Source organism: Gymnogyps californianus, chromosome 6 (genome assembly GCF_018139145.2).
Source record: "Gymnogyps californianus isolate 813 chromosome 6, ASM1813914v2, whole genome shotgun sequence".
Lineage (NCBI taxonomy): Eukaryota > Metazoa > Chordata > Aves > Accipitriformes > Cathartidae > Gymnogyps > Gymnogyps californianus.
This window is the reverse complement of record NC_059476.1, coordinates 18665736-18688602: the sequence shown is the minus strand read 5'-3', so window position 1 is coordinate 18688602 and position 22867 is coordinate 18665736. Positions and strand designations below refer to the sequence as shown.

Sequence of the window (22867 nt, the reverse complement as noted above, 5' to 3'; positions counted from 1 at the left end):
AGATAACCCTGGGACAGAAAAGCTCTGGGAGCCTTAGCTGTGGGGCTGGGAGTTTTGCTCCCCGTCCCTGGTGGCTGGAGACCTGCGTGGGGCAGGGGCTGGCTGAGCCCCCCATGGGGGATGCTCCCTGCCAGCAGCTTCAGCGGGTTTTGCCCCCGGGCTGGGGCTGAGGCTCACCCCAGTGCTCAGGAGCAGGACTCTGCAGGACCCTCCCTACTGGCTTGCACACCAGGAGGCGAAAAATAAAAAGACCTTTGGGGTTTTGCTCTGCAGCGACCCAGTGCCATACCCAGCCTGGGGCAGCAGAGACCTGCCCCCGGCAGCCGTGGAGGGGCATCGACGCCAGGGCTGAGGGGGGCAGCGTACCCCTGGCTCAGGCCTCGCTGCCACGGCCAGGCTGCAAGGGGTGGAAGTAGAGCTGCAGCCCGTCGTCGACGGGGTGCACGATGGGCACGGTCTGCATGGCGGGGTAGCCGGGGGTGGCCAGCTCCCAGCGGGCTGTGCTGACCAGCTCGATGGCCAGCAGCTTGAGGATGGCCTGCGCCAGCTCCTTGCCGATGCAGCTCCGTGCCCCGCCGCCGAAGGGGATGTAGTGGAAGCGGCCTGCGGCCTCCGTCTGGGCGGCACCGAAGCGGTCTGGGTCGAAGCTGCCGGGGGGGCTCTGGTAGACAGCGGCTGTCTCATGTGTGTCACGGATGCTGTACATGACGCTCCAGCCTTTGGGGATCTGGTAGCCCTGGGCAGGGGAGAGAAGAGGGGAGGAGAGGAGCGTTACATACCTCTGCAGCCAGCTGTGCTAGTGGAGGGTGAGCAGAGGGTGCCTCGGGACAGCCCCACCACGTTGCCCATCTGCTCCGCAGCTCCTTTTCTCCTCAGCCCAGCTTGGACCCATGGAGGTTGCTGGGTGCCACCTTCCCTTGAGCTACACTGCCAAGCACCACCGCTGTGCCAGACACAGGGTGCTTGCAGGCGGTGGCAGGCAGCAGCTCCCTAGCAGTCTGCCGGCGTGCGAGGCACTTACATCCAGCTCGAAAGTCTGCAGCGCCGTCCTGTAGCCTCCAGAGACGGGGGGCAGCACCCGCAGCACTTCCTTAATCACACAGTCCAGGTAGCGCAGGCGGCTCAGCTTCTCCAGGCTGATGTCCGAGGGGCAGCGACAGCTCTGCCGTGACGGTGCCTGGAGCTGGGGGTCAGCGCAGGGGCTGCTCTGGAGGAGGGTGGGCTCCGGTGGGGCGAGAGGCTGGGGGGAATCTTCCTCCGTTCGGCCCGGGGGCTGGCTCTGGTCCTCGCGAGCATCTTTGGCCGTGGGGCGGAGAAGTGGCTTCTCGCTGTCCCTGCTCTGGGCAGTCAGGGTGTCCGGGCAGGGTCCCACAGGGCAGCACTCACACTGCTGGTACAGCTCGTGGGACGTCAGCTCCTGCCTTATTTTTTCAATCACTGAGGGGTGCTTCAGTAGCAGGAGGATCAGAGAGGTGCTGGCACTAGCCGTGGTGAAAAAAGCAGCAAATATGAGCTCAATTGCTGACTCCTGAGAGAGGAAGGAAGGTGACAAGTTTGAATGCCATTTTAAACTGGTTAAAGAACCGACTGTTCTCACCTTTTGCAGGTTTTGTCCCTGTGCAGAGGGCCCTGGGCCCCCCCTCTGCTCTCCACAAACCTGCACCCACCCTGGGTTAGCAGGGACCAAAACAAGACACCCTTGTTCTTCCATTTCTGTACAAACTGGACATCCGCTTGCCAAGTGACTGATGCAGAAACACAACTGAGATGAGTACACATCACCTCCAATCCAGCTCTTCTGAGCTTTCCTCCCAAGAATTACAAATTTTAAAGAAGCATTTTAACATGCAGTTTAGCATACCGAGTGAAGTTCATTTCAAGCATTATGCTTTTTACCTTCATCTGCCAATTCCCCTTTGCGCCCAGCTTTTACCTTTCTGCCCAGCCAGGAGTTATGAGGCTGCGTGTTTATGCATAAAGCCTAGATGCGCTGGCAGCTAAAACAGGTTGCATTTGATCCATCTCCAGTTATAATCGACCATTTGCTTGTCTGGGAGGGGACTCAAACCAACAGAATCGAAAGCAGAAAGACCTCTCTGCTATAGCAAGTCAGCCCGGGAGGTGCTGTAGCCGGCAGGGAGCTCTCCCGCAGGGATCCACATACCAAGCAGCGGACTTGCTCACTTTTCAAGCTTTACAGCCTGGAGCACAGCAGTGTTCCGCATAGCTCCATAGCAGGTGTGTCCATAACAAGTTAGGAGGTTAACCAGCTCAGACGGACCACAGCACAGTCAAATCTGTAATACGTGTGTGCCTTGTCCCGGCTCACGGATCCCCACGCAGCCTCCCAGTCTTTCCAGGACTGTCTGCAGGGTCTATATGGCACAGCACATGCCAGGGTGCTGCAGGCTGTTTGCAGCACCCTGTGATCCACTTTTGGAAATTGTTTTCCAAATTGTTTTCCAAAAGTTAAGGGTTGCCCAGAGCTGGGTCATGGCATGTCACGTCTCTGACAGCAAACATAATGCTCAAACTTACAGCACCCTCTGAAGGTGCCAGCGGCTCCATAGCACTGGGCTGGGAGCGCTGAGGCCAGAGGCCAGACGCAAAAGCCTCAGGAGAAGCCCAAGGGAGGAGCACAGGGAGCTGCCACCCTGGGAGGGGCTGGGACCTTGTCCTGGTTTCAGCTGGAATAGAGTTAATTTTCTTCCTAGCAGCTGGTATAGTGTTATGTTTTGGATTTAGTATGAGAATAATGTTGATAACACACTGATGTTGTTAGTTGTTGCTAAGTAGTGTTTGTACTAAGTCAAGGATTTTTCAGCTTCTCATGCCCAGCCAGCAAGAAGGCTGGAGGGACACAAGAAGCTGGGAGGGGACACAGCCAGGACAGCTGACCCAAACTGGCCAAAGGGATATTCCATACCATATGACCTCATGCCCAGTATATACACTGGGGTGAGTTGGCCGGGAGGGGCGGATCACTGCTCAGGGAACTAACTGGGCATTGGTGGGCGAGTGGTGAGCAATTGCGTTGTGCATCACTTGTTTTGTATATTCTAATTATATTATTATTATTATTGTCATTTATTATTATCATTATCATTATCATTATTGTCTTCCTTTCTGTCCTATTAAACTGTCTTTATCTCAGCCCACAAGTTTTACTTTTTCTCAATTCTCTCCCCCATCCCACTGAGTGCGGGAAGTGAGCGAGCGGCTGCGTGATGCTTAGTTGTCAGCTGGGGTTAAACCACGACAGACCTGGCTGGCACTACCGAGCACTAATCACTCCAGCCCGGGGCAAAGCGGAGCAAACCCCCCAGGGAAACAACTGGTTCCTGGAGAGGTGAAGCCAAAAACACAGGGAAGGACACCTGAAGCCTGAAGGTACCTGGAGCCAAGTCTGGTAAGGTCAAGGGTAACGTAACAAGGATTACTCTTTGCTACCATCCCCAGTGCCATATACTGGCTGGACTAGAGGCTTTTGCCAAAGTGCAGCTCTCAAGGGCATCTTTCAGCTGAAATAAAACCTCTGAAATAACAGATCCCTGTCAGCCCCTATCCCACCTCCTGCAGGCGTTAGCAGGAATTTTTACATTCACAAAGTAGCAGACCCAGATGAAAAGAAATCTCTCAGTTCCACCACTTGTAATTAAAACCCAAGACATTTCAATACAATGCGAGGAATTTAGGGCAGGCTCTGCCATTTGAAATAACAGTCCTTATGACTCCCTGCATCAACCTCTGACAGTGCTGCTACGTAAGTTGCGACACCGAGCTGCTGACTTTCCCTCCCTGCTTTTACAAGGCCAACATAATTGGTGACTGGGAGGCAGCATCTTCCCCCAGCTTCACCAGTATTGTCCCTGTGCTACAGCCCGGCTCCCCGTCCTGGGAGGCAGGACCGGCGGCATTACAGTTCCACCCATCCAGCCAGTGACAGCACTATTGCGTAGGATGGGGGGTTTTTTAATCCTTCCAAGGTTTTAAATGTTTTAAAACAGTACTTTTGGCAAAGTGATATCTTTTTAATGACATTTACATTTCAAGGGTCCTGCTCAGTTCATGCCAGCAGTGCAAATCACAGTGCATTTAAGAAAATTTCTGGGAAAACGGTCCTTCAAAATCATTTGAACAAAAAGCAAATTAGTAACTAGTGTGTGCCAGTGTTGGGAGTGTCTCTCTAAGTCAGGTATATCCACGACTAAGACAGCTTTGGACTTTTTACCGAATTACACCATTTCACTGGATGAGAGCTCTACTACTGTTTTATTGGAGTGGAGAATATTGCCATAATTGCAAGCATAGGCAGTTTGGTTTGCAAGTAATTTTGTTAAATACAGACAAGGTAGAAATATTCTAACTGTAAAGGTACAGGACAGCATATGAATATACTATCATTTGAATCAGCTACCCTGAGGTCACTGCCACGTCACTCCACGTTACGTTTAATATCCCCTTATTCCTACTGTTAGTGTCCATTTGTGGTCAGAGCCAGGGACATGATGAGAGAACATGTACTTGTTCGTGTGTAATATCCATGTGAATACTAACAGAGATTAATCAATCTTAATCAATCACATTTTGAATCTGGCAATTATTTTTTAAAAATAATGATAATAAAAAACATTCTATTAGAATAAATAATAAATAATTATAATAAAATTACTTTAAGAATATGTGCTAGTTCTAATCGTATCTAATAGTCACTGTAAAGTCTTTCAAATATTTTAGATTTAGAAATTACACTTTTACAAAATATTTATAAAACATTAGTCTTCAGATAGTTTTCCTTAAATACCTAAATAAATGGTAAAACTATGTATGTTTGATATTTTCAAACTATATTCAGCTGCTGTACCCATGCAAAACTGCTTCAAAACTTGTTATATAAATGTAGTGCCATCTGTCATCCACTGACACCAAGTGACCTGGAGCTATGAATGATGCAGTACTAATGACAATTTTTTCCCAAGATCTTTGGCAAAATACTCTTCACATTCAGTTGGTAGTTTTGGCTCAGTAAGGACTACTAGGTTCATCCGTAAGTCACAGCAATGCATCATGTTGCATCATAGCAATCCACAAGCTAGATGATCTAATTAATGACAAGGTGATAGGGAATGACCCGGAGTCCATCATTCCATCCCTGGACCCATTTTGATGTATCGCGTAGGAGACTTCTGGGCTCGCAGCCCTGAGGACATGATCTACACCCCGCGCTATGCTAGATGCTGGGGGAGGTTTGAGGAACACACAACTAGCTCTAAATATTTCCAAGATAGTACCTTGGAGGTTACCGAGTGCACACTGACGTACAGAGCCTTAGCAAAGCCACATAACCCTAACAGCACCCTAAGTCAGGCTGAAGCCCAGTGGCCATGAAGAGGAAAGGTAGAAGAGGCATTTATTCCTGTTTTAAATACCGGCTCTCTTCTAATGCAGAGACACAATCCTACAAGAGCATATGAGCACGCCGAGACCAGGCTTTCTTGATTGCGCTGGAGATGGTGTCCTCAGAGTTGGTAAGAGGAGGGCAGGAGCCAGCGGCTGGTGGTGGGTCCCCACACAGCCCTCCTCCTGCCCCTCAGCCCAGGTCTCTCAAACAGCCACCGAGTCGGAAGGGACACTGCAAGGGGGGGTTCTCCTTACCTTTAGCTCCTGCATGGTGAATTCTTTGCCGTGCTCCTTGGCACTGTTTATTATGAAATCCAGAGCATCGCTGTGATCTTCTGGGTTGTTTCTCTGCAGTTTTTCCTGTATAGCCTTCTCCATAAACTCATGTATCATGTCCCGTGCTTTGATTCCCTGCAGGAGGCAGACACAGTTCAGGAGAGCCTTAGGAACCGTTCCCCTCTCCAGAGAGACTGGGGGACCCCAAGTGTGGCAATCCTTAATCCCAAGATCTGTAACAGCAAGAACTGTTTAATCTGTTGCCCAGCCCCAGAGCCTTGCAAGAGGCAGCACTTTGGGGAGAACTGCTGCAAATTCTGTTGCCTTGCTGTTGTGAATCAAATATGACAAGTCCCAAGAAACACTCTGAGAGGAAAGGACAGCAGTAAACCCACAGTACCGAGTCCAGAGGCGTCTGCGCTGAACAAACCCACAGTCTTGTCAGGTCCAAAAGAAGCTTGTCCAAAGGGACAAGAAGAGGTGACTGACTTAATAAAACTGAGTCCAAGAAGCAAGGAACATCTGACACAGGAACAAATGAGTGGCTTTACCAGAGTAGATTAGATAAAGACACATTAATCACACCAAGCTCATCTCCAGTTGTGTTGCACTCCTGTGCAACAAAATGTTTAGGAAGATCTCAGTGAGTCGAGTGATCAGCAATTTCTTTGCAAAGCGGGGATGGATGGAGTCACAGAGCGTGTGGCTCTGTAGCAAGATGCCTCCTGCAAAAGCCAGAAGGACCAGAGATTTGGGATGAAAAAATGGCCATGACCAGATGTTGGGAAGAAGATACAAAGGCTGAGAGTTGAGGTGGGAAGGACTGGACAAAGGAAACAGGACAGTGAGCAAGGGGAAAGACAAGGGGGCCTAAATGTAAGTTGAAGAGGTTGGTTTGGAGCCAGACAGGCTGTGACTGACCTGAGAGAAGGCAGGGAGGGATAGGATGGGGGGTGAAATCTTGCACTGGTGACAACCTGCAAGGGGGAACTGGACAAGGAAAACAAGAGCTTTGAACTGGTGGAGAAGAGCAGCAGGGAGGGTGGGGGAGAACTGGTACTGGCTGGGTAAGGTGATCCGGTGGGGCAGAGCTCACAGTGGAAATAAGAGATCGGGCAAGACCTGACTAAAAGGGGCAGGAGACTTGAGCTGTGGTGAGGGTGGAGAACCCAAAGCCAGAGGAGGGAACGCAGACTGAAATGGGAGAGGAGGAATGGGACACAGGACCGATACCTAGAGCTGGAGCGTGGGGAGGCAGGCAAAGAGGGTCAGGACAGCAGGGAAGAAACTGTGGGTTGAAAGAGGCTGTCTCTCTGCTGCTGAGGGACAAAGGACCAAGGACCCTAAGAGGGTCTCAAGTCCTCGGCCTGTCCTGAGGCGCACAGGGAGTGCTGACCTGAGGTGCACTGTGCCCACCTGCCTTTGTGCTCATGCCCACAGACCCCTCTACCGTGGGCTGACATGAGTCCAGGCGGGATGAGATGGGACACGACCAGATGGGATGGACTAACCAGAGCCAACACAGGCAGCATATGGGGTGAGGGAGGAAAGGAGCCCCTCGCTGTACAATGAGCTGGAGCCAGCGCAGGGAGGTGCTGGAAGCCAACCAGGAGCAGGTTAGAAGTGCAGAGAGAAGGGGAGATGGCTGGGGTGGGCAAGACACCGGGCCCTCAGACCCAGAATGGGGTGCTGCAGATGTCCTGGCCCGTCGGAAGTGCCCTTGATGGGCCTGGGGACAGGGGGTCTGTGCCGCCGGGGCCCGGGCCCGGGCCCCTGCCCCCAGGCAGAGGGAGCGGGGCAGGCGGCAGTACCTTGCGCAGCCCGCTGAAGGGTATGTTGAGGGGCAGGGAGAAGAGGTTCTCCACCAGCTGTTCAAAAGTTTTGGCCAGGTCCTTGAACTGCTTTTCCTCCAGGCGGAGCCCCAGCAGAATCCGAGCTGCAATGCGGAAAGTTAAGGTTTTAGCGGAGGAATAAACTGCGATGGAGCCTGGCTCCATGCACCAGCCCCGCAGCTCCCAGCTCACAACCTTCTGGATCCGTGGCAGGTAGCTCTCCAGGGCGGCACGGCTGAACACTCTGGCCAGGATCTAGGAGGAGAAGGGGGGGGAACACAGGCAGGTGGTTAAAGCGGGGGGCCGCACGTGCCACCAAGACCCAAGCCTGGGCAGGAGGTGCCGCCTGGGCTGCATGCCCTGTTGGGGTGGCTGCGAGGCTCACCTTGCGGCGCTGGCGGTGCAGGTCACCGACGGAGCCAAGCAGGGTGTGGGAGCCCAGGATGATCTGGGTGCTCTGAGGCCACTGCGTGCTGACCAGCGTGTGCTCGCCCAGTAGGATCTTGCGGATATTCTCAGCGCCCGTCACCCGCACCACCGGCCGGCCCAGGAGGTGGGTCTTGAACACGTTGCCGTACCTCTCCCGCCGGGAGCTGTGGAAGCGGGAGCCCTGGGGACGAGCTGCGGGTCAGCCCGGGGCTCCTGCCAGCCCCTTCCCACCCCGTCCCCGTCCCTCTGCGCCTTACCTGGAGGAGCCAGTGCAGGGTCTCTCCGAAGAAAGGCCAGCCCATGGAGCCCTTGGGCAGGGGCAGGGCGCTGGCGCGGTCCCGGCTGAGGCTCCAGCGCAGCGCCCACAGGTGCCGGCACAAGGTGACCAGCAGCGCCAGGGCCAGCAGCGCCAGCGCCGCCGCGTCGGGCCAGGAGAGCCCCGCCGGCATCCTCCTCCCGGGCGGCGGGAGACGGGGCGGGCGTGGGGCGGCGGCGGGTCCCCGCCCGGGGGGTCGGGCTGCTGGGGGGGGGGCGGCCCCGGCGGCTGTCAAACGCGGGGGGCCGGGCGCCCCGCGACTCCGCTGCCGGCGGCGGGCGCTCCGCGGCTGGCCCTGCCGGCTGCTGCCCGCCCGGCCCCGCTCGCCTCCTGCTGCCGGTTCGCCCCTCGGCCACATTTATATAGATATTGGCCACTTACGCCCGATCCACCTTCGGAGATGACGTATCCGCTGCATATTTAAGCAGCGCGGCCAAGTGCGGTGATTGGAGCGGGAGAACCGGGGATAGGGACTGAGGGGCGCGGGGACGCGGCCACGGCGAGCGGGGGCGGCCGGGGCAGCCCCGTTCTCCTCGGGGCTGGCGGCCCGGCGCCCCTCTCCCGCCCCGCGCCCGGCCCCTCGGGGCGCCCCCCCCCCCCCGACGGCACGGCACCGCCCTGCCGGCCACGGCGGCCCCCGCCCCGGCCAGCGCCGGCTCCGCGGCGGGACGGCTGCCCCTCGGCGCGGGGTGCCCCCTCCGCCCCGCCGGGAGCCGCCCGGCGCCCCCTCGGGCCAGCCCTTCCCGCCGTCCGGGGAAGGCAGCGAGTCCCGTCCCGGGCTCCCCCGGCCGGGGAGCGTCCCAGCCCCGCTCCGCAGGCCCCGCCGCACCGGACTGCAGCGGCAGCCGGGGGGGATCCCGCAGCCCCCCGGGCCGCACCCCGCCGTCGGGGCCGCCCGGACCCCCGCCCGCCTGCCCCGGGGGTAAATCACCGAAGAGCCGGGACCTGTACAGGTCCCAACGAACCCAGCTCTGAGGTGCGTTCCAGTGCGTGAAATTAAACAGGAATACGGGTGCGGTTTATATTACTGTATTTAGACCGTCAATAACTTAAAAATACAGCGAAAATGTACATCATTTTTACATGTTCCATTTGGTTTGTGTTTGTCAGACATTCTCTTTGTGTCTAAAATAGCCAGGAGGGGACAGTGCAAAGAGACCCCCGGTGGGACGAAATGCTAATCGCTGGGATGGGTCTGGCAGTAGAAAGCGCATACTGACAAACAGATGCGGCACGAAACCAACAGTGGCAAATCTATTCCTTACTGCAACCTGGGGAAAAGAACCCGGGATCTTACAAAAGTACAGTTAGAAACAGCAACCCTGAGGAACAAAACCAAAACAAAATGTCACATTATAAAGAATTCAAATGGTTATTTACATTCACAACCTCAAGATTAAACCCTTTTGGAGAACAAAGCCTATAAGCCCTAATGCTAAATAAATATCAAGTCTAGTTCTCAGGTAGTTTTCAAAGGTACTAAAAATCAGAAGATTTTTTCATACCTCCAGACTACAAAATCTGGTATACAAAATTATGTCCGATCACTTTAAGGCTAATATACATTTAATGCAGGAAAACGATAGGCGGCATCTGAAATGCAAGTATCTCAATGCTTAAAAAACGTTACATTAGGATTCATCCAGAAAACAGCAACTAAGGGATCATTTCTCAAATAAGTCCTACCCGGAGCAAAATTTTGGACACCATGCCTGCAGATATTTAAATAACGTATTTACAGTTCAGCTGTTCCACGTACAATACGATTGAGCTGTTTTTTATTGTACAGTCTCATTTTTCACCATTTGTTTACAATATACAAAATAGTATTCGATCCATTAAAAATACGTACAAAGAATTGTTTGCTGAAGACTCCGTGTACAAGCCATCTACTGCATTTTTCCTTTACTTGGTGAAACGAATGTCCTAACTGATATCACTGTTTGCTTAGTAGAAATAGTGGCGAAGAAATACCTCTTGGCGTGATGAGATACCGTCAATTTAACAGGCCTATGTGTGCTGGGACATACCATTCACTAAACTCCTAAGTTGCTTTACTACAGTCTCTATTAGCTTCTGCTTGTCACGATCATTCTTCCTGAACTGAGCAAAAATGTTGTTCTTTTTGCTAGAGTCTTTCATTCTGGAGAAATAAAAAAGCAAATGACACAGACACGTTAGAAACATAATTTGAAAAGGAAAAATCCGACTATTTAAATAGGTTTACTTTTGTTCCTCTTTTGATCTTTCTGCTAATAAGAACCGAAAGATTACAAACCCTGTTATCTATGTGTTCTTAAATTAAACTTCCGCAATGTGGAACTCGTTTTAACAAATATTACTTCACAAATCTCCCGTAAGTATTAAGCAAATATCACTTCGGCAGGAAACTGGCCCTACCAATTGCGTTAGGAGAGAAGCAAGCCAGAAAACCCGTTAGTACATCAGCTTCCATGGTAAGTCCAGACTCAGCGAGCGGGCGTGTTTTGTTCACCGTCAAATTACCTGATGTCGTTATTGCTGATCTCCCATATCAATGGATTTAAAAACGAAATTCGGGAAATAAAATAAATTGAAGCAACAACATTTTGCAACAATATAGGCGATACGTACCCTCTGTGAACTCTGCAAAATAGATATTCATCGCAGGCAGGAGAGGAGAGAAAACACCGTTACAAAATGCCTTCAAATCGCAGTACACTTTGACGCAGTTTTTAAAAGCAGGTTGCTACTCGGCTGGCGGCAACGCGCCCTCCCTTACCCTGCCCTCCCCAACCCGCTCGCCGGGCCAGCCGAAACGCTCGCACCGGCTGTACCACGGCGAAACCCCACGCGTTTCCCTGCCCTAACGCGGCAACTCGGGCAGCCGCACGCTGCCGCCGGGGCTCCGGCACCGCCCGCGGCATTGCGCGGCCCTCGGCACCGGGACAGCGACGCGCTGCCGCCGGGCTCTCGCCGCCGCAGCTCCCGGGAAGGCGGGCTCCGGCCCCGCAGCCGCCCCGTGGGTGCCGGGCTCGGAGCGCTGCGGCGCCCGGCCCTGCCCCGCGCCCGCCCCGCCGCCGCCGCTCGCACCCCCGCGCCGGCAGCTCCGGCCCCGGCCCCCGCACTTACTTCTCCAGGAGCGTGAGGGCCGTGCTCGGATTCACCCGCAGGTATTTGGAGGTGGCCTGCCCGTAGTCAGCCAGGTAGGTGGACCAGTCCCACACCATGAAGAGGTCCAGGAGCTGCGGGGGGAGAGGCGGGTGAGGGAAAGCGGAGCGGCTCTGCGGGGAGGAGGCGCCCGCCCGGCCCGGGCCCGGCCGCATCGCCCGCAGCCCCTCGCCGGCAGCCCAGCCGGGAGCCCCTTCACCTGCCCGTTTCTTTCTTTAACGCCTTCTCGCCTCCTTCCGTGCGCTGGGAGGCGGCTGTGCAGGTTCGGCCCTAGGAGGGGATGCTAATGGCTTCACGCTTTGGTGTTTCGGGAGCTTGCTTTACCGGGAGCTTGCTTTACCGTGGGGAGCGGGAAGGGGATACTCGTGTCTGTTGCTGCTCACAGTAATTTAAACCAGAGGTTCAGGTAGTCTCAATTAAGTGAATTAAACAACCCCTGCTGCACTCTCCATGGTGACTGATCCCCGTGACTCAGCCCCAAGCCCTGGGCACGCTTCTGGCCCAAACAAACCCCAAACACTTAAATGGGGGAACAAAAAGCCTCCAAGCGCAGTCCTGCGTCTGGCCGCCGTTTCGAATCAGGCCTTTGACTCACGATCTCGGAGCTGCTTTTCAAAAAAACCAGCCTGCTTTTACACGCGGACGCGATGCCTAACCTCCAGCAGCCCGCACCCTCACAGCCCTCAAAGCCTAATTCCCCCTCTGCCATCACAGGGTGCAGGCCAGGCACCGCCGGGCGCCCTGCCCAGGCTGCCCGGGGCCAGGGCACAGGCGGCCCCGCTCCGCGGAGCCTTTCCCACGGCTACCTGCGGGCCAGCGGGCCCCACTCCCATTGACGTCAATGGCGGGGCGCCCCCAGCTTCCCCTGCGTCTGATGCCTGGCCTCGTCCTGCTGCTCAGAGCTAACACGGGCTTGTTCTCAGGCTGCCCTGTGTTAGCCAAACCTACTGTTAAAATAAGCATGGGGAACCATTAGCAACACTTCGCCCATGGCTGCTCTGCTGAGCTGGGTCCTCAGCATCACCTAGAGCCCCTGCTTGCCTGGAGGCCTTGCTACATTGGTAATGCTGGAAATGTGGGGTGGAACAGAATTTTCTGTAACTAAACCACTTTAAGAAACATAACAGACTACTGCAAGTTGTACCATTTTGCTATTTAAATAAAGAACCCTGTTCACTTTGAACATTTGCTTCTGCTAAGCCAGACTGGAGCTGTTACAGTCAGGGCAGAAAAGCAGCGGCCCCTGCTCCTGCAGGCAGAGCTGCAGCAGGCGCCCGCTCCTCTGACTTCTCAGACTACGCTAAGAGAAGGACTGCACCTCAGAGCCTTGCCTTACTCAAATTTCTCAGTCTGATAAAACGTCACAGGTCTCAGTAATGCTCATCCCCAAAATTGTAACACCAACTTAATTACAAAATAAAAGCGTACACCCGGTCTTCACAGCTTCAAATTTATATGCCTTTTTTCTCCAAATTTTTCCACTTCCTAACCCCCTTCTTATGTTATTTTCAAATAAAGTGTCTAATTTAAATAAATTATTTTCTAATTAATTACTCCTCCCATATTTGTGGTATAGTCTTTTATGAATATGTAGTAACATTTCCTGGCTTTATAAGGGACCTCTGACACAGTTACTGCTCAAAGTTCCAAAGTCCTCCAGGGACCATTACAAACCTCAGTGACATCTAGATTTTACATTTAACTATCTCATATGGGTGAAAGGTGTATAAAAAGCAAGGATGCTATTTCATTCTCTGCTGACTACATATCCATGATAGCCGTCAAGGTCAAATGCAAACGGTTCTTTCTCGCAAAGTGCCTTCTCAGATGGGCACCATCAATTCTCCTACTGAGCTGAAGAGAACATGCCTTTAGTCACTAAGCAAACAGACTTGGGAAGGCTCTGATAACTCAGGAATTAGTGGCATTTGTGAAACCCACAGCCTCAGTTGCTGCTGCATGTTACTCATCATATTACCTGTGTTAGAACAGTCGGTAGCGCCCAGTCCTCATAGAGGCTGTATGATATATTCAAAAGCACGATCAAAAGAGTGGAAAGATAGGACAGGCAGATGCACAACACATCTGGGGAGGATAAAGTTGACAACCACAGGAATCCAAACTATATAATCTGGAGACTTCATGTTCCCTCTGTCTTACAGAGAAGCAAACAGAATGTATTAATAAATTACTACTAATTACAGTGCCACTTGTCATGGGCTCCACATGGGAGATGGTCCTTAAGAAAGGACTGTGCCAATGCTCCTGCAGCAGTTGTGTTCAGTAAATCAAAGGTGAAAGATTTCATTTCTTATCCCTACTGTAACATTGAAATTGAGGATTCTGGGTAAATCCTAAACAACCCTGAAGCTCTATATCCTGTTAGCAACGTGCAGCCCAAAGCCATTGATAACTGATACAATTACAGCGCTGACAAGCTCAAAGAAACTTTCCTGCCAGTATCACATGAGCGATTGTCATACCATACTTCCAGTGCTTGAATCAACCGTCTGATTGTCGTGGCTCTGAGACATCTCAGTGATAGTGACGGCTGGGGTGGAAGATTACACCTCATTTGTCACCTGACCAAACACAGGTAGGCATGTAGGGCTCTGAACAGACCATGGAGTCTGCTGCTTTTTAACACATGAGGTAAAACAATGTCCCAAGAGAACACGAAGCATATTCTGTGCACTCCGAGACAGTCCTGGCTCTGAAGAGTGAACACCCTGAGAGACACTGTCGGCAAGGGGGATGTACCCAGAGCCTCTTCCCTGCTCCACACTTGGTCAAAGAGCTGCACACAACCAGCCTCATGCTAATAAATCTCCTAAGTTAAAGCAGCTGTCATGACATGTGGCAGGTTACACGAAGGACCAGGGACATGCAATCAAATGACATATGCCACTCAATCATAGCTCCCTTCCCACCTTCTGCACACGTGTTCAGGGGCTGCAGTGTGACAAACGTGCCCTGCTGCTGGAGTAAACGCAACAGGGAGCTCCAGACACTGCTGGAGACCCGGACTGCTGCTCTGCACAATTATGCATTGTGCGTTTCGTCCCCCTCACAGCTGCAGTTCTGCACTGTGGCATATTGCTGTACGTAATGGGCTTTGACAGCATGTACTGTACGCTGTGGGTGGGCAAGAGCTGCCTGGCGTGCAGCTCTTTGGATCTGTGTCCTGGCCATTCATATCACCTGCATCTGACTCGGCACTTGGCGGATGTACAGTCAATGCAGGCACTTTGCGAGGGGAGCAGGCTGGCAAGCAGCCAACGGCAGCAAGGACAGTCTAGCAGAAACGAGCTGCTGGTCCCAGGACTATCACATGTGTATGGGAAATAACTTCAATCCACCCATACAAAGCTTCCCTCGAGCACAACCCCGAATTCACCTTCACTCCTACAGCCATGCTGCAGAGGTATCGACCGTACAGTCTGCTTCAACTTCTGCTACTCTGTTCCTTTCTGATTTACACTGCCTTTTGCTAAAAAAAAAAAGTGTGCTTTATTTAAATGAAGCGCTTTAATTCCTCTTCCTCTTATAGAAAGACTTCTATTAAAGTGGGACTGTCTTGGCCACAGGCATATGATCTGGAATATAGCCCATCCATTCAAAGATGCAGAAAAATATTTGGGCTACTTCATGGGATTTGAACATACTCTTACAAAGACAAAGCTGATAATGAAGCTCTGGCCTACCTAATCCTTTGGTAGATGATTTTTATTTTAGTGAAGGACAAAGTTATTTTAAAATTTATAACATAAAGATTATTGAAAATAAGAGAAGAACTTGAAGACGCAAAAAGTCTGTTTTTTAATTCATGCAAACAGATAGCTACATGAAATCAATCATGAAAACTTGGCCAACTCTTCAATAGAGGAGAAAAAAAAACCCCAACTTTTTCCCTATATTTTTGCTGTATTTTCATTCACAATAGATGCACATTAAAATGATTTTATAATGTGACAGGGACTAGGTGTGTGCAAAACCACAAGGAGAGGGAACAGCCTTTGGTAATGTTACACGGTACTCAAGGTGAAGTATAATGGAAATACTTTGTGGATTTGGCTTGACATGCTGACGTGACTCATACTACAGAGATGTAATATGTGGGATATGTTAAGTTCCACTGAAATAAAAGAAGGTTGTAAATCTCTGCAGTTTTAAATACTGTGATTACTACTAATGTGGAAAAAGAAAAACTGTATCAAGGGCAAGTCTAATCGTAAAAGCATTAATTTTGCCAAAAAGAGTATCAGCTACAATTAAAAATAAAACACAAACATTTAGGAGATTTAAGTTCAGGTGAGCTCGCCCCAGGGCTTCTCAGTTGTGAAGCATAAAGTACCGGAGAATTTGCTGGTTCTGTGACAGTAGTTCTTATTGTGGTAACTAGAATCAACCTATTAAAGGCCAAATTAAAGGAACATTTCCCTACTACTATTTTATCTACTAAAACTGTCGCTATTACTGAGACAGTAACTGAAAATGAGATGTGTTGTCTAGCAAGGAACAGTCCACACTGACATGCACTGTAGTAAGAGCAGAATACATGCACAGGGTAGGTCCTGGCAATAAATACTTTCCTGCCTCCAAAAATCAATCAAAATACACACAGTGTAGCACATCACACTTGCGCTGCTGGCTGCAACTTCTTCAAGGTTAGAATGTACATCGTTTGCCTTGAAATTACAATAGGAAAAATGTTTATTTTGCACATGCATCTTTCCAAAGTTAACATGTACGGGAAATACTTCAAACTGGACAGAAAGGCAATCTCTCCCGCTACTCTTAGGGTCTGGAGGCAGTGCAGAGCATTAGGTGTTAGTCAGCCACCCAGCCCCACCTAAGGAGCCACCCGAGGGTGCTCTGTCAGAACCAGCTTATCACACAGCTGAAACACTGTGAAGCACCTAATAAACTAGATAAACGTAGCAAGAACAATGGCACTGTTGTACTCTCTTTATCCCATAACAACCATGAAAAATAAGAATAAGCTAAGACAGGCAATGCTATACCTGAGAATTTTATAATGAAGCAGAATATGCTTCCCTAGGAGCAAGGGAAGCCCTTCTGACTAGGAATAATTTGCAGAGAAGTGTGTGTACCTGTGTGTGTGTCTGAGTCATTACCAAAAAAAAAAAGGAAGAAGCTTTATCCTTTCTAGTATACCAGATAGAGTGTCCAATCGACTGTCAGCTTACTTGCATTTACCAGATAGATAGGGTATACATTTCTGCCTTATTTAGAGGATTTGCATCTTCTAAAGGTGTGATAGAAGGGGAACCTTTATCCAACATCTTGGAACCATCAGGGCTGATGATCAGAGCGCAGTATGTTCCTTTTACTGCATATGAAACAGTGTCACCTTCTCAAACCATCACATTATTAGTCACATATATACTTCTTATGTTATAGATAACTTAAGCCTCTGGTTGCTGTTCTGCACTTGCATTTTGAATAATGCCCTACAATACTCTGATTTTCTAACTTTTTGTTCATGTCTATGTATTTTCTAAACGCCTTTTATGTCTAACATCAGCTCTTTCTGCTCAAAATAAACACCACTTGGAAAAAAAAGGTGTTTACATATACACTTACATAAAAGGCTATAGTCATCTCTTACATTACACAGATAACACTGCTATTTTTAATTAGAAGACTTTTATTTTAAACACAACAACTTTATTGTAAAAGATACTAAACTAGTTTTTGGTTAAAAGATGTCCTACTTTAAGACCTTGATAGCTAAAGGGTTTGGTTAACACAAAACTTTACAATATTGATGCTACGGGGGGAAAAAAGTTCTTAAGATTTTAGGGACAGAATTCTGGTTTCGAATAGGGCACTTGCACCTATTCTTCAACGTCAGTATTCTTGCTTTTTCACAATATCTAGGTGATATGGCCATGTTTGGATAGAAATTACTGGTAATCATTGCTCAGTAAAGCTTTGTCTTATATTACCTAAAGTCCTGAGCAGGTCACCCGTAGTCCTGTATTTAGGCCATCTTGTAATGACATGAGAATTTTGTGCACTGGGAACTGCTGGAATCGACAATCCGGCCCTTTCAATGCTGTTTGAGCCTCTTGTCACATCCTCAAATATCATACAGATGCCCCTTCCTTTTTACTTTTGGGCAACTGTCAGGAATAATCTTGGAGGAGAACGCAACTTTGGGAACTAGCTATGCACAGAGTCAACACAGCAACAGAGACAGAAGGAGGAGACGAGGGCTTTGCAGAAGGAAACGGGGGCAGTGTCCATTAGACACCACCAATTGCGTTGCTTATACTACAAAAATCCTAATTGTAAATTATCAAGGTAGCTTAGTACAAGTTGGAATGGTGCCGTTATCTCTTCTGAAGTAGCAAGAGTGTCAGCAAATAGCTTTGGTTGTACAACAGGCACCAGTGATTCAGGAGCTGGAGAGAAAAATTACAAGATGTACACTTAATATCCTGCTTACCTTTCTGTAAAGTCAAATATTCCATCAAAAGAAAAGTAATTCTTTTAACGTATCACTGTCAGTTATGTCCTTCTGGCCCACTCTCCTTGCTCACAAGCTGAATATTTCTTATGCTAAACAGTTTATTAACCCCTAATCACCCAGTTACTTCTGGACTTGATTGCATGTGTAATTACCTTTTGTCAGGTACAATTTGCCTGATAAACATGTCAGAACACTTGCTGCTTAGTCTGTTGAAACAGATAAATGCTGTCTTTCCACAGCCTTGGGGCATAATTAACAGGGAAAAAAAAGGCAGTTATAAAAACACACAGAAGCGGATTCAGTGAGGCAGGAGTTCACAGCGTGCAGCCGGCCAAGGCCCACTGCCTGGCCCGCTATGCTTGCCTGAGCGCTTATTGAGTTCCAGCCTGCTGTGACAGGGCAACAGGGGCAGCCCTCAAAGACTGAGATTTAAAGTAGGTTTCCACGTGAACTTCAAAAAAGAGTGGGATGATGCCTGTTTGGGGAAAAAAAAAAAAAAACAACAAAGTAAAGCAGCAGATAATTATATTGGTAGAGTCCCTGTCATCATTATGTGTTATACGCTCAAGTAGACTCTCTGGGATGGGACCAGGAAGCGAAAAAATTAAAAGAAGGCAGAGAAAAAAAAAATCGGAAAAGCAAAAAGGGCAAGATTAAAAAAAAAAAAAAGAAAAAAAGTGCTTTGTGGCATTCTTGGGCTCAGCTTCTGATTTCTGCCCTGTAGTGTTTGCAGGTTATGTACCCACGCACTACGGGGAGTGCAAAAAAAGAAATCCTTACCTGACCTCTGGATAACCCAAACAGGAGATTAGCCCATTTCCAAGCAAAGCAGGTTGTCACACTGTTAGGCCAATTGCTTCTATTGACACTTTGCATAAACATCTTACACAGGGTGATCAGAAAGGACTGCTATGCCATTAACGCTCTTTTTATTTTTTTATACCTAAGCCTTACAGAATAAAGGCCTTTCTGAGTAAGGGATAACAAAAGGGTCAAAAGGTCACAAACATTCTTTTAAGTAGGCAAAAATCGGGGAAGTTTAGATTCATTGAAAAGTGCAAATTGGAACTTTCTTGCATCTTGCGACATTCCAGCACGTTCAGCTTTTTCTAATTTCACTTCTAGCAAATTAATTAATCTACTTAATTGCGCATTTTTACTTTACTTTTAAATAAGAAGATGCTAAAATCTTCATTTTAGGAAATAGCAAGCTGTCTAATCTCAGCTAATCAGTAATCTAAACAGATTTAGACATTACCATTAAAATATTCATGAGGAACAGTGTGAAAATATATTGAATTTTTTCTTGAAGTAGTATCACTGAACAGTCTCTCATGTACCGTTTTCACCTATAATTTACACAGCATGTGGTTTGCACTGTGTACAGCAAAATATTCTATATTTTCCTTTGTTTTGTTTTTGCTTTGATCAGAGATGGAAACAATCTCCCTTTAATAGTATAAAAGCCACCTGCTGGGCATCGCAGACTACAGCTAATTGGTAAATTCTTTGAAATTTTGATATAATGGATTTTGACCTCTTTAATTAAAAAAATCCCAAAGCCTAGAATACTGGTGAACTCTTCTGGGAAATGAACAGTGCCAAGCGTATACAACTGCAAGCTACACCCAATCTTTTTTTAGGAAAGAGTACAGAAATAACATTACAATTTTTTCCTTGAGGATGCGTGGCTTTTGACCTAGAAAAAAAGTCCCTTGACTGTTGTTAGCTATATATCATTTAAGTCATTAAGATAAAGGAATAGCAAATATATTAACATTTCCATTATTACTGTTTTTATTGGGGTTTGGAGCTAAAAACCTCCAAATATGAAAGGGACTTTTTAATTTTAAACAGTAAATTCAAAAAAGCCACTCACAAATGTCCCACTCCTCAACATTTCCCACCCCAAGGAGCTCACACTGCACCTATACACACCTTGTATTCAGAAGAACAAACGGGTTTGATGACTGAAGAGGAAGCCTGTCAACCAGAATCATTGCTGTTTCATAATTTCTGACATAATGTTAACCTTTCAGTGGAGCTATAATCTCATCGGTTTGTGAACTCTGAGGTAGCGCTGTCTTCCTTTTGTTAAAACACTTATTTATACTCTGCCCAGCATACTGGGGCCATGGTCCATGACTGGGACTCACAGACACTGCAGTAACACAGCTAGACAACGACACTTTCTTTTTAGTCTCTGCTTATGTTTCATGCACAACTACACATGAATGTATGTTACACAGGTATACACTTCTTTCCAACGAATCAACAAAAAACCCCCATATGAACACGAAGATAACACCCCCATTAGTTCACCAAATGTTATCTCCCTGTTTATTAAAGCATGCACACCATGAAAGCACTTACTAGATTGGAACTAAAACGTGAAGGACCAGAATCAGAACTGGACAAAGACAAGTCTTGTTCACTCTAAACATTTCCTGGTTGCAAAGGAACAACAGAAGTATTTAAAATATAGGTATCTAAGTCCAGCTTACAAGGAAAAAAAAAGAATTTGCTAACTGTAGAGTAACACAGTACCAACCAAATGCAATTATCACTTAATCAGTAGGTGTTCGTTACTGCTGACAAATATCTTGTTAGCCTGGTTAGCAAGTCTGCCTGCCACTTGCCAAAATATTTTGTTTTATTTACTCCCGGTGACTTATTTTGTGAATGTGGTGAATTTTAAAATCCCCCCTACTGATCACATAACTGGAATAACACACATTGGTCTTGTATTTCAAAGTGTAAATTGATCTCTTGATCTGTGAAAGTCTCCCTATAGTTTATGCTATCCTTTTTCTGGATTGGTATAACAAATGCATTTTCAAAGTGATGTTATGGGGACTTAGCTATGCAATTCCCATTAGTGTCAATGGGGGTCGCAGGCTAAATTCCTAGGCAATGCTTTGAAAACTGAGCCCTGGATTTTCAAAGGAAGGATAGTTTGTGTTAGAAAGGCAGTGTCTTTCAGTTTTTAAGCCACTGCATTAAAACGTGCCCTCTTTTTTTTTTTTTAAAGCACTATGCATTTAGAAATTGTGCCTAAATTGGGGACGTTTAAATGTCCACAGGAATGAAACAGTTTTATATTTAAATGCTTCCGTTTCAAATTCATAAGTGAAAATCCTATCTGTCACTATCTTGAACGTTGGGATACAATCTTTAACACACTCATAAGCATACAATGTATAAACTCAGAAGTTATGACAGCTGAACCATTGGGAATCGTTATGCAAAGAAAAAACAGATGTTACTTGTATTCAAATAAATCCTTTATAACCTAAATTCTTCCAAAGGGCAGAATTCTTCCCGAAAATCTGGACCTTGAGGTATGCTCTGAGAGATGCCTGGTCTTGTTATATTCATGAGCAAGCCCAAATACATTTTTAATTCCTTGGCGCTTCAAATGAACTTAGGCCTGCCTACAAAATAAAATGCTTGCTGTTGAAGTCACGTGAACAAGCTTGTTGCTGTTACCATAACCAGAAAAACACTCACAACATATAATTTTTACAAATCCCATTAAAACTTTAAGCAGCCCAGGATGTAACATCTGAAGAAAGTCACTGAAAAAATAGTCACTGAGGCAAATACAAATAGCTAGGCCGTATGCAATACACAATATAGCAACAAGTAATACTTCTTCAAAGAAGATTTAATTACAGTGCAAATGTTTATTATGAAGTGTGTTGTTCTCCATCATTAAAGAATAAGCTGGACTAGTAGCAAAAGAATCGTCTTTTGAGTCTAGAAACAGGGAAGAGTTTGAAAAGCAGGAGCCTGGCAGACAGTCAGGCTCCAGAGGGCACGGGCTCGGGCCAAATTGCTCCTGTCAAGCCCGTTAGCCCGTACATGAAGTCCCTTTAGACAAAGCATAAAACTATGTCAATGGTAAAATTTGTGTGGATTAAAAACTGTGTATTATGCAATGGTCAGGTCATTCACCATTTTTCTTGGTTTTGAGCTTCTGACACAGAGGCGTATACGCTCAAACAGCACGCAGGGATGACAAGTGCAGCCCCCCAAAACAAGGACATCAGCCTCTCACCTGAATGAGACTTCGAAAATACAATTTCAGCTGTTAAAATTATGAAGCATTTAATATAGCACAATTAAATTTAAGCTGTCATTTTCATTTGGCTTCTGGGGTTTTTTTTAAACACAGGTTTGCCAGTAGTACTTAAACATTGACATTTACCAAAACCATTATTAACTGAAGAGGCAATTTTTACAGTTTAGTTTATTTAAACTTAGATTTTCTATAACCAGTTTTTTCAACTGCACGAGACTTATAACAGGCTTGCTTTAAACTCTTTGCTTATCTACAAAATAATGCCATAAATAGCATGTGATGTGGCACAGCACCTTAAAATAAGTTTCTTGGGGATTAAAACTGTATCGTTTGTCTCAATCCTTCCTGTAAAAATCAATTTGAAGTGTTTCACTGAAAAGATGTATTCAAAAATTTCAAAATCTAATGTTAAAATTAGATTTTAACCACCTTCTCTGGTTTAGAGAAGGTGGGACTAATTAAACATCATCTAACTTGGTGTAACTGGAATAAAATTTAAACACAAAAGACATTCACTTCAACTTCCATACTATGTTCTGGAATTGAACGCTCTAGTCCCACCTGTCATATTTAATATTTAGCAGTATCCATGTGAGTAACTCTAGATGCCTGCAGTCTCACCAGACGTCAGTATATATACTACACCACGAAAAGTCATTATCTGACAAATGCTGTTTTGAACTAACTAATCCAAATTATCCTTATATACATGCACACCTAATCTATAACGTCAGGCTGCTGTACGCTAGAACTAAACATCCATAGTGGTCTGCCCAAGTATAATTACAACTCCAAGTTTAAATTTCAGTCTGATTACTTCTAGGATTGAAGGAAGGAGTTTTAGACACACGGCCCTGGCGTGCGAATGTAAACTGATGCCT

At 47.6% G+C, this 22867-nt stretch overlaps 2 protein-coding genes across 2 annotated transcripts in view; both read right to left on the bottom strand.

Moving 5' to 3' along the window:
- Positions 1 to 373: 373 nt before the first annotated feature.
- On the bottom strand, positions 374 to 8386 carry LOC127017939 (cytochrome P450 26C1). The gene is made up of 6 exons (XM_050899268.1): positions 8195 to 8386; positions 7894 to 8118; positions 7488 to 7763; positions 5656 to 5811; positions 1022 to 1528; positions 374 to 736 (listed from the first exon to the last, which is right to left on the bottom strand). The coding sequence occupies exons 1-6, from the start codon at positions 8384 to 8386 to the stop codon at positions 374 to 376; spliced, it is 1719 nt and encodes a 572-aa protein (XP_050755225.1).
- Positions 8387 to 9266: 880 nt separating this feature from the next.
- EXOC6 (exocyst complex component 6) overlaps positions 9267 to 22867 on the bottom strand; it is a 95736-nt gene continuing 82135 nt past the window's right edge. Inside the window, exons 21-22 of the mRNA XM_050898860.1 lie at positions 11365 to 11477; positions 9267 to 10396 (exon numbers count right to left, since the gene is read on the bottom strand). Of these exons, the coding sequence (XP_050754817.1) occupies positions 10264 to 10396; positions 11365 to 11477 (246 nt within the window). The 3' untranslated portion in view covers positions 9267 to 10263. The remainder of the gene's footprint in view (positions 10397 to 11364; positions 11478 to 22867) is intronic.